At 43.0% G+C, this 12,610-nt stretch overlaps 1 protein-coding gene across 1 annotated transcript in view; it reads right to left on the bottom strand.

Annotated features, from left to right (window-relative positions):
- Window positions 1-12,610, bottom strand: part of MARCHF5 (membrane associated ring-CH-type finger 5) — a 44,280-nt gene that overhangs the window by 15,068 nt on the left and 16,602 nt on the right. The window contains exon 2 of the mRNA XM_083149336.1: window positions 7,159-7,361. Coding sequence (XP_083005462.1) covers window positions 7,159-7,361 — 203 coding nt within the window. The remainder of the gene's footprint in view (window positions 1-7,158; window positions 7,362-12,610) is intronic.

Below are 12,610 nucleotides of genomic sequence, written 5' to 3'. Positions count from 1 at the left end.
CTGAATTTGATATCTGACCAAAATCACGCTCCTTGAAGGTGGCACACTACACACCGTCCCCATAATGGCCTGTCCAAAAATAGCACACACTCAACCATTCATACGACGATAACTAAGTTGTAACAGTAAATGAAAAAAGTAAATGTGTGCCTACAGTATTTGTATAAAAATTACAACTGAAAACAGCACATCTCTATTATACAAAGACAATGAACAATTGTATTACAATAAACTGACACAAATGAAAGATCACATTAAAAATCTTAAATTGGATGAAAGAATCAAATTTATTTTGCGCTTGTTCAGGAGCTCCTTGTAATTTGCATACATCAGCGAGCAGCAGAATGCAGCACAGGTCTATGGGATAAAATAAGCTCTATTCTAGAACAATGTCTATTCTAATCCCAGGAGAGCGAACCAAACTGATGCGACTTAGGAGGTAGAGCACTCATGGCTGGCCTCTGATTCGCTGTGATGTGAGGTCTCCTAAGACTTCCATTTATATCCCTCAGTCGATAAACACAGGAGGTTCTATGCACATTTCCCAGCTTATTTATCCTATTGAACAGACACACAAACTCCTATTCCATCAGGAAGGTCACAGGAAGCCTCTAATACAAGTACAAAACCCATCACACTTGTCATGTGCTTTTTTTTTTTATTTATTTATTTTTATATGTTTTGCGATATTCACATCCTAACCCCTCCAGTGGTCTGTTTTTTTTAGGGAGTGCTCCCCTCTGGCCGAGTTTTTTCTGGGGAGCACTCCCTAAAAAAAAAAAAAAAACATTGTGTCCCTGGGTCCGGGTGGCGGCGCAGATCTTTGTAATAGCCGCTGCCTGGCTGTGTGCGATGTGATGTTACAAGATCACGCCGTACACAGCAAGGGGGGAGGGAGGCAGGGCCGGGTAGCCGCCGAAGCTGAGTGCGGCGCTGTTCTCAGTGCTCAGCTCATCGGCACTGCCCGGCAAGGGGGAGCGCAGGCAGTGGCACTCCCAAGTGTATTCCAGGTTTGCAAGTCTGCGTACTGGAGCAAACCCAGGAAAATTCTCAGGAGTACCAGGGAAGGGGTTAAAGTACAAAGAAAACACATAGATCAATGTGTAACAAGCCAAAGGAACTTGCTGTGATAAATGCTGCTCCTACTAATACATCATTTTACCAGAGCAGAAGTAAGTAATAAACATTCAGTAAACATAATAACTATATTCAATATAGAGAGAGCGAGAGAGAATGTGAATGTGTGCGTGCGTGCGTGCGTGCGTGCGTGCGTGTGCACGCAGGGATTCTAATCTGAGAACAATATATGGGAAGTATCCTATTACGCAAAAAAAGACACCGGGAGCGAAAAAAACTTCTGCTTTTCACAATTCTTACCAATGTGTTGTTTTGTTTTTTTTCATACCCCCACTATCCACGTTGGCGTGGAGTTGATTTTATGAAGTGTGGCGAGCGCAGCGAGCCACCAAGCCCGAAGCGCGGCGAGCCCTGCGAGGGGATGCGGATAACTTTACATGTATTCCGTGTCCGCACGCCACGCTTCGGGCTCGGTGGCTCGCTGCGCTCACCACACTTTATAAAATCAACTCCACGCCGTACTTTTCATGGTCACATTTATTTAAGAATACTCAAATAGTGTTAATTCTAGCACCCGCTACCTTTGAAAACTCATGCAGTTCCTCTTCCCTGCCTGGGGTGTCGCTGTCTGCTGTGGTGTTTCTAGCACACGTCTGGTTTGCATATCAGCGCTGATATACAGACCACAGTATACTAGCAGTGCTACAGCAGACAGCGACACCCCAGGCAGGGAAGAGTAACTGCATGGGTTTTCAAAGATAGCAGGTGCTAGAATGAACACTACTCAAATGTATTACATAAATCTTGTTTCACCACCTGGGAGACCCATCTTTTCTGGCTTGAAACTGGCCACTCATAGACATATTCAATGCACTCTATTACTGTATGTTATCTTTAGTTTACAGCCCATAATAGGTTCACGGAAGTCTTTTTAGCCCAACACAACTATTAAATTTGGTTCATGAAAAGATACAATAGCTTATGGATTCAGTGCATTTACAATGGCCTGAGCCGTGTTAACGAGATCACGGGGAAACAAGGCATTTCATGTATTTTATACCATACACTTTACATACACTTCATGTATTTTTTTGTTTTCTGACAACATTTTATAGTTAAAAGTGGGAATGGCCATGGGCACCAGGCTTATGCCCAGATATGCCATTCTTTTTGTAGGAGAGTCTCAACCTATCTTGGGAGGGCAGCTTTGGGGAGTACCAGGTTGTGAATGGCCATTACGCTAATGATTTGTTCTTTAGCTGGGCTGTGGATGATCTTTCTGCTATTGAATTTGTTTTTTTTTTTTCACCACCTGTCAGTTCATGACACTGGTATATCCAAAGAAATGGAAAAATACAAATAAAGAGTCAGATTATAGCAAAGAAATCCCTCTGGTTTAACAGAAGTATTTCATTTAGAAAGTTAGTCAGGAGGAAGTTAAGAGAAGTTGTTGCCCAACAAACTTCTCAGAAAAAGCCTCTAAGCACGTAAGGATGGATGTCTTCTAATTTTGGAATAGTTCCAAAAAGTATGTGCTGCACATACTTTTTGAACTAGGTCCCGATCGCTTCACATGCAAATCAAATTGCAATTGCACCCTTCTCCTTGAAAAATCCTTGCAGCTCCTCCTTCCTGCCTGGGGTGTCACTGTCTCCTGTGGTGGTTCTACAATAGACTGGTTTGTATCTCAACATTTAGATACAAACCAGACTGTTCTTGAAGTACTACAGCAGACAGCGACACCCCGGGCAGAAAGGAGAAACTACAAGGATTTTAAAAGGAGCAGGGTGCTAGAATAAACACTACATATTTCTTGCAAAAACATTCTGGAAAATATAAAAGAAGGTTGCCGTAAACCTGGGTAACTGGGACAGCATTCATTAAATGCTTTCCAACAACTAAGAATTTTTATTATTATTTTAAGCTGAAAGCGTACATAAAGATTCTACTATCAATCAAATCTAAATGTGCAATTAATCCAAAATTACTATGCTAGCACACAGACAGCCTGGATGAGAATGGTTTTATTTCTATGTCAAGGCTGCACAGTCCTGAATTATTTATAGATCAAACACAGAGTTTGAAAAGAAAGAATGTCAAAAACACAATAGCAAAGGAAAGGATTTAATCTAACACGTAACGAGTATTTTAAATGAGAGTAATTTTGTTCATCAGAAATAATGCAAGTAGTGCAAACACATTAAATGGAAAAGTGCCTCACAAAAGGGAAATGTTCTACTTTATGAAGAATTAAAGTGAATTGCACTGTACAGCCTTATGGCCCCTATACACTAACCTGAGTTATTGCACGCGGCCTCGCAAGCAAAACCCCAGGCTCCCTGGCGACTAGACAGCAAGTGCTGCCGGATCCTATCAATTCTGAGAAAACTTACGAGCAGCACTTGCCATCTCCGGTTTCCATTTGATGCACACGGGACCTCGCATCGGATCAGAGTTAGAGGTTAGGTGCATCCGGTTTGGGCACATTTTACCTGATTTCTCAGCCAAATCGCATAAGTGTATGGCCCAGCTTTACACTGAGTTTATACACAGACCCAATTCAGGAACAGAAATACAGGTAGTGTTTAGCTGGTAACTGCTTTAATAAATACCAACTTAGGATGCTTTATTGAAACACCTAGATTTAGTCCCTTATTCTGGTTCACTAGCAAAGGCAAATTCCTTCTCAACTGGACAAAACCATGTGCACTGCAGGGGGGGGGGGTGCAGATGTAACTTGTGCAGAGAGAGTTAGATTTGTGTTATATTTAGGGTGCGGTTTTACTTCAAAGCGAGATCTATATTGCAGTGTAACAATAAAGCAGCCAGTATTTTTACCTGCACGGAAACAAAATAACTCACACAAATCTAACTCTCTCGGCACATTTTACATCTACCCCACCTGCAGTGCAGCATGGTTTTGTCCATTTGAGAAGGAATTTGCCTTTGCGAGTGAACCAGAATAAGGGCCTTAGTCTCACCATGCTCCAACTAGTTACAACTAATGGAGAGAACAATCTACCTAACATAACTCCAATAACTTCATGACAAATATACACTGGGAATACCTCCCTGGATGGCTATTTCATGCTTGACTAAAGCCGGATAGAAATTCTTTGCCTGCAAGACTCTGAAGTGCAGTCACAAATCCTCAAGAATCCATTGCAGACGACCATGAGAAAAGTCTGGCATCCACATAAAATAAATCCTGATCTAGACACCAAATGATCAGGACTGAATGGCAGCCTTCACTGTTACATTACAGCAATTTATGGATGGTTTCTGCAGACATCCGTGTAAGAGATGAAGCAATATATCACTGAGCCTTTACACTTCAGAGTCCTGCAGTACCGTGTAGGTAGAGCAATTTCACAGCTGGGCTAGAATAACCGACCGGCCCATCACTGCGAAGCAATATCGCTGTATTATTATTTTTGCATGATAATGGAGTTTGAAAACTGTAAATCAGGAACAGCATCACGGATGGCCCGCTTCCCGATATCTGACATGGCGGCTGCTGGTCATGTACGAGCGCTTTGCTGTGGAGCGAAACACTCGCACTTTAGATTTCTGCAGCATATTGCAGGGAGGGACCCGGCCAGCGGGGCGCTATTGCTCCGTATTAGGTGCCCCCCCCCCCCCCAGTTGTACTTTTGTGAAGTTTCGCAAAAACACAACTGGCTCTGAATCAGGCCCAATAGCCGCACAGGCAGCTATAGTATAAATCTGCCGGATGATCGCCAAAACATTGAAATGAGTAAGATCGTTTTGACATGTGATTGGAATTGCTATTTTGCTTTTTTATTTATATAAGAAAAATAAAATAGGAAATGATTTATTTTGACAGGTCTGCAGTTGAATGTTTACTGTTGGTACGGCACATGTCATATTGTTTCATTATATATTAAAATGTGCTCTCTAGAGAGAAATGTAATAACTTAGAGTATAGAGTATTCTCAACAGTATTGAGACGACAGCCTGGTGCTGCTTCCAATACGGAAGCAGCACCAGGCTGTCGTCTCAATACTGTTGGAAGAGACGCTCAAGTCACACAATTTCCAGTCAAACTGCATCCTTAACAATACACAATTCATTATCAACCGATTGCCCCGATCTGATAATTGCAAGAGGACAGTACGGAAGGTGCAATGATTAGCATTACTGCCTCACAGCGCTGAGGTCATGGGTTCGATTCCCATCATGGCTCTAACTGAGCGGAGTTTGTATATTCTCCCCGTACTTGCGTGGGTTTCCTCCGGGTACTCCAGTTTCCCCCCACAATCCAAAAATATACTGGTAGGCTAATGGGCTCCCAACAAATTAACCCTAGAATGTCTGTGTGTGCGTGTACATGTGGTAATAGATTGTAAACTCCACTGGGGCAGGGACTGATGTGAATGTTCTAATATTCTCTGTAAAGCGCTGCAGAATATGTACAGTATGCGCTATATAAGAAACTGATAATAAATAATAATAAATAAGAGGACAGACACATAGAGCCGTTACACCGAACAGAATAAGATGTGACTGTGATGGTAAAAAAAAATTGTATAATGTGTACCCAACTTAAGGGGTGTGCACACAGTGAGATTTTGACTAGATAGATAAAATCTCCCACTTCTTCTCCTGCTTAGATACCGATTCTGTTAGCATATCCTGGAATAGATAGACTGTGCAGGCAAGACAAGTTTGACTAGATCATAGACTATCATCAGTTAAGCTGGGTACACATATATACAATCGTCGGGCCGTTCTTCCAATCTGGGGGCAAACGGCCGTTCGATTGTATAGGTGTGTACGCTGTCCCAATTGCTGCTGTGCGACAGATAAACGGCCAAAAACGCTCTTGGCCGTCCACGGTCGGTCGGTTGAAGGTTCTTTGCTGCTTAATATTTCATCCGACAGGACGGCTCCATATCGGAACAAAAGTGAAGTGTGTACGCACGTTCGATCGATATGCTTGACAGTTTGACAAAGCACGGTGGTATGCTGCATTATGAGAGACCCTGTAACCCTTTGCCTGCTGTTTTAACTAATGTGTGTATAATGCCTCACTGCTCAACACTTTAGACGCATCACTTTAAGACATTAATCAATGTTGAAGTTTTAATAGAGTGGGCTGGAAGCTCTTTTCAGGGCACCATACACACTATTAAAACTTCAACATTGATTAATGTCTTAAAGTGATGCGTCTAAAGTGTTGAGCAGTGAGGCATTATACACACATTAGTTAAAACAGCAGGCAAAGGGTTACAGGGTCTCTCATATACTTCTTCTTGCGATTGTTTGGACGGGAGTACATCGGACGTCGCAAGTAAAATTGTACATATGTGTACGCGCAGAACGGTCGTATGTTTTGGACGGCCGAACGTGTATTCGGTCGATTGAACGGTCGCAAGAAAAAGGAAATTGTACATATGTGTACCCAGCTTTAGACAAAATAGCTTAATCTAAATCACCAGTGCATCTAGCCAAAATTGTCCATTAGCCAATATCTCCCGTGTGTGCGGGACTTTAATGTGCCTGGAGGATGGCGGCTGGGAAGCCTTATTTAATCTATGAATGTAAATATGACATAGCTGGGAGGTAAAATTTGTTAGGAACCTTATTTCTCGCAACCCATACATCCTAATGATTCCCAGATTGCACATGACCTGCATAGAAATTTCAGATATGATTCTAGGATTTTGGGTACCCCCTACTTATTACAGAAATGGAAATTTTATATCAAAACCGGATAAAATATGGTAAAGCTTTTTCTTTGTGTACAGTATGAATACAGATTTTGTTTAGGCGGCTGTCTGATTATCCCTTCATACCACTGCTGTGTTCTATGCTTGCTAGCCTCAGAGGGCCAAGTAACCAATAGGAAGCCACATACTAAAGGCATTGTGTAGGAATCCTTGTTCAGTTAATTGTGTTTCCTGGTTACAGGAAGTACTCAGAAATATACATTCTAACGAACTGCACCAAACCAGCATTCTATTGAAAGGCAATACGTTCTAATATATCTACAAGGGATATAATATAGCACAATTGCAATGAATGGCATTGGAAGTGGCTTGTACTGGGTACACTTACCGAGGTTTGGGAATTCTATCAAATACTCGGCATTGCACTGAGGACATGCAACTCTGGCTGTGCTGTTCCCCCTCTGCTTCTCGTCTACCCACCGCTGGAGACAAGACTGATGCACCCATTTGGTAGACCCTCTGCACCGGCACGGTCTCACCCATTCTGCCGTCCGGTCATCTTCATCTGTGGCAAAACATACCCAGCAACTCCTAGTGTTTGGAGAGAAAACAGTGTGTACAGGTTAGTGTTAGAATTGTTCCATTTATCAAAGAGGATTTGTTTAAAGTCATCATCAAATTCATGAAACTAAACCTACAAATGTATGTTTCTTTCAAGTGATGAAAGCTTCCACTATTGAATGACTAAAATAGAATAAATACATTTGGTAATGTGTCAGAGGAGGCCATGCACTGAAAAAAAAGACTCACTGTCCACTTCATGACACCACTCTATCCCCAGCATAGTGACTTCAGTGTCCCCTATCGGATGAAGGAGAAATAATTGTGTTAAGGCCCATACACACTAGAAGACTTTGGCCTCAATATCGCTCAGAAAGAGGCTTCTGAACGGTAACGAGGCCAATGTCTTCTAGTGTGTATGCCTAATATTGTTAATGATGCTCTCCCCTGCGTGCCAAACATTCAGCTCAATCAGCCCAATATTGTTAATATCGTTCGGCACATCGTTCTGTGTGTATGCAGCGCCGAACGATATTAACAATATTGGGCTGCAGCCCCTCCTCCGGAGCTCCGGCGTTCTTGTGGCCGTGTGCTGCCGCTGTCATCTCCCTGCTAAGCAGCAGCAGCAGCAGCATACGGCCACAGGAGCTCAACACAGACTAGTGTGAGCACCCTGGCCACTGGCCACCAATCATTAAATCATTTTTCATTCCCCCTGCCCACAAATGCTTTTAATAGTATTCTCCCCACTGCCCACCAATGTTTTAGCACGCATGCACACTTTACAGGCCACTGGCCACCAATGCTTGTCTATGCACCCTCCACACTGACCACCAATGTTACTGGCATGCACCACCTGCCCACTAATGTAGCATGCATATGTTTGTAGCATGTATGAACCTTAATCCCACCAATGTATAGCCTACATGTACTCTATATTTTACATGCTGCATTACATGTAGGCTGTCAGTGTGTAAAATACAGCGTACATATACGCCAGCCCTTTATTTCGTACTGTTTACCTAGAACGGCGCCCATAATTTAGATCTTAGGCATCGCAAGGTAAAAAATCGCGTCGGTCGCATCGCATGCAGCCAAAAAATCGCATGCTATGCGACCGACGCGATTACCGTGATTTTACATAGGGAACAATGTTAAATGGCCCAATTGACCCGATTTTACATAGGGAACTATGTTAAATGGCCCACAGACCCCAAATAGCCACCCTGAAGTGTGAAATGGCCCCCCCAATTGTTAACGCCACCCCACGATCAACGCCAACCCGAAGCGTGGCGAGCGCAGCGAGCCTGCAAGGGGCGGCGGTACATGTCCTCCGACCTTTTCATACCCCCCCATCCACGTCGGCGTGGAGTTGAGAATAGAAAGTGTGGCGAGCGCAGCGAGCCCCGCGAGGGGACGCGGATACCTTCACAGGTATCCGTGTCCCCTCACGGGCTTCACAGGTATCTGCGTCCGCTCGCCACGCTTCGGGCTCGCCACACTTTCTATTCTCAACTCCACGCCGACGTGGATAGTGGGGGTATGAAAAGGTCGGAGGACGCGTACCGCCGCCACTTGCGGGCTCGCTGCGCTCGCCACGCTTCGGGTTGACGTTGATCGTGGAGTGGCGTTAACAATTGGGGGGGCCATTTCACACTTCAGGGTGGCTATTTGGGGTCTGTGGGCCATTTAACATTGTTCCCTATGTAAAATTGGGTCAATTGGGCCATTTAACATTGTTCCCTATGTAAAATCGCGGTAATCGCGTCAGTCGCATTGCATGCGATTTTTTTGGCCGCATGTGATGCGACCGACGCGATTTACATTTTAACATGCATTTCTATGTAAAATCGCGGGCATCGCATCAGTCGCATCGCATGCCATTATAATGGCATGCGATGCCAGCGATGGGCGCCGTTCTAGGTAAACAGTACCCTTTATTTGAATTTCAGGGTTTCACACCAGCCCATTATTTAAATGTAAGTCACTGAAGTGTCCCAGATGATTTTAGCCAATATTTTTTGTCTTTCATATCTTAAACAAAATCGTTCAGTACGTATGCACAATGTATTTCATGGTCTGCTCAAGAGGAGATCTTCTAGTGTGTATGGGACTCTTTAAGGTTACAAACATAAAATGTCAGCAGGCACTCTGTCTACAACAACGGCCTTTGCACGTAGTCTACCCAGATAAACATCCTCTCTTCTGACACCAGCATGGTACAGATTTTGCTGTATTTCAATAACTTAGCACATGACATATCACAGTTCTGCATACAGTGGCAGTCCTATAGGATCAAAGTCTTCATATACTGTAGTAGGATATGAAATATGTGGAACCAAGGGTCACAAACACATCTTAATTTGCACTGTGGAGCGGAGGATACTTTGATATGAATCTTTCTATCTGTACAATGTTGTGAGAAGAAAAAGAGGCAGCGTTTAGTGGATATGGCAGGAAGACACATGTAACAGTGTTGGTGATCTGATTCAATGGGGAGAATGAGATGTACAGTACTGTACTTTGGTTATTAGGTAATGAGGGGTGAGTAAATGTTTTGGAGTTGTGATAATGGGGCAGATGTATTAAGCCTGGAGAAGAGATAAACTGGAGATAAAGTGGAAGGAGATAACGCACCAGCCAATCAGCTGTGTTTGAAATATGACAGTTAGGAGTTTATTGGCTGGTGATTTATCTCCTTCCACTTTATCTCCAGTTTATCTCTTCTCCAGGCTTCATACATCTGCCCCATTGGATGGTGAGGAGACTGCTGTTTCAGACAGGGGATGTTGGGGTGATTTGATGTAAGTGTTGTATAGAACTGCACTTATAGTTATAATGTGTTTTTTATTTTTATAAACTCTATTCTTCACATATTTCAAATCCAAAGCAATGGATACCATGTGTCCTGCTGGAAAGGTACTCTATGCCCACCGGTGTCACAACGTTCCCCTTGTACCCCATAGAGGTGCAAAGGGAAACTTACAATATTGGTATTTCCATAAATGGCCTATATGTGAGCCTGCAACACATCACAGTGCCTTAAATTCCCCCAAAAGAGGAGGTTTACTGCAGATTGTGTGAGCTCAAGAAACACATATAGACATACAGGTCATTCACAAGGAGTATTTTAGCCCCACATCGTACAATGCCATCAACACAACGATAAAGCAGACAAAGGAAACCGATGTAGGCCGCAACAACCAAAGCTGTAAAAAAGATAGAGGCGCAGTTGTACCACCATTAAAATACGCAAATATGAATGCGCTACTATATCGCACCGAATCAGGACCCAAAGATATACTAGTAAGCCCACTTGAAGTTAATGCTTTGAAAGCTAGTAGTTGCAGTTTCACTTGCTGCCAATAGATGGCAGTGTAAGCCTGCTCGAAGCAAACGCCTCTAGTAGATATAGTTTCACTTCCAACAGATGGCAGTGTTTTGGAGTCACCCGGACACTAGACACACACACACATATATATATATATATATATATATATATATATATAATATTTTTTTAGATAAACATTTATTATGCTGTCCATGCTCTATGACAAATACTAAATATTTGCCAATAGGCCATGGGGGGGGGGGGGGGGGGGGGGGAATCAATGCCAGGTCAGGTAAAACCCAGCCTAAAATTACCAGCTGGACTGCAGTTAACCACAACTTACTACGCACATTCACAGGAGCCCTGAAGAGGTGTGGTAACTTATTCTAGCACTTAAATGGAATTCGGAAGTACGGCCTACGGCTTATCAGCCTTCTATGCTGCAGCTCTGGAATTTTTAATTGGTGTCGGCGGTTTATCTTCTCCCTTCAGGAGTTTAAGTAAAGTGATAAATGTCCAATACGTAATTCAAATGTATCCATTTCCTCGGCTGCACATTTGGATCTGCCTGATCGTCATTACTTGGGATTGCTGAATCAGCAAAAAGAAAGTATCACTTCTCTGTAATATAGAACTTACAAATGCAACAGTCATAATAACAAGTAATATTAAATGGAAGATATGTGAAAAATAGTTTCTTTTTTCAGCCATCGCCAAACAAATTGTTTATTACAATGCTTTTAAACCCCCCCATACAAGACAATCACATGATAACCCTTTGTATAATGAAAGCTTTCGCAAGCAATGAATAATGAATTGAAATTCCCTTGTATTCACTCATCAACCTCATCTCCTATTGTTGCATGGTGAGCTAAATAAAAACACGGTTTCAGCACAAGGATCCCGACGCTTGCCAGATTTTCCATTTTCTTGTTCTGAATAAAACATGACCCAAGTCCTAGGACTGAATCAGGTCAGTGTTCAAATAACAACCTGAATTACAAGAGTCTGGCTTGCAGAAACAGCGGCGGTATTGTTCCACTGCAGTGGACAAAAGCTCGGAACAGATTTGGAAAACACTTTGCTGTAGGAAATAAAGCTTTGTTTTTTATTTGTTTATTTACGAGAAAGAAAAGATGAAGTAATTGGATAGAGCAGCGTGTTAAGGAACCTACTAGGAAAAAAACAAACTGTGTATTCTTCAAGCTTTTACAGCGGTTCTCCCATGGCACAATTACCAACAAGTCTCCATATCCCAAGATGACAAGAGAAGGTCAAACACAACGAAATCCATCTTGACATTATATTCTACTACCACTGCCTAGGCAATATATTGGGTTACTCTTCTGATGCAAGGGCTAAAGAACATTTGCTGTCGGCCACAGCAAGACCTAATTTGTGTAAATATTTTGGTCTTTTTGTTTTTCTGTCTATACGTCTGTGCCACAAAGTGTGCCTACTGCTGGTCAAATATCTCTGCTCCATGTGCCAGCCCTATACATGTACACCAGTATGCCTATACAGCCATTACATTTTCCATTTGGTTCTTCTATGCCAGTTCCCTCCAGGCCTAGTACTGGGCGCAGCCATGACAGTCTGAGTCAGCTAACTACTCTTGACCCAGTGACCTCACACTCTATGGTCAGCCAAGTGTCATGGCCAATCACCATGTAGCCAGGGGTATAAAGCCAGTTCCCTAAGCAATGAGATGCCAGTGCTTTGTTGTACAAACCCTGTATGCAGTCTGCTATCCTGCTCCAGGTTGTCCAAAGGCTCCTGTGCTATTCCATCACTAGCACAGTGATCGTGGATCGGTGGAAAAATGTGTAGGTCCCGGGGAACACTCACTTTAAAAAGTTGGGTCCTACTTAACTGTTTCTGGGCCCCTCTTACATATCACGCTTTTAAGCTACCTCACCCCTCTACTGTCACTACAATGCCCCTAAGG

This window comes from Crinia signifera, chromosome 6, assembly GCF_055691185.1.
Source record: "Crinia signifera chromosome 6, ASM5569118v1, whole genome shotgun sequence".
In the NCBI taxonomy this organism is placed as follows: Eukaryota; Metazoa; Chordata; class Amphibia; order Anura; family Myobatrachidae; genus Crinia; species Crinia signifera.
Note: the sequence above shows the minus strand (reverse complement) of the source record. Positions and strands in the feature narration are given on the sequence as shown.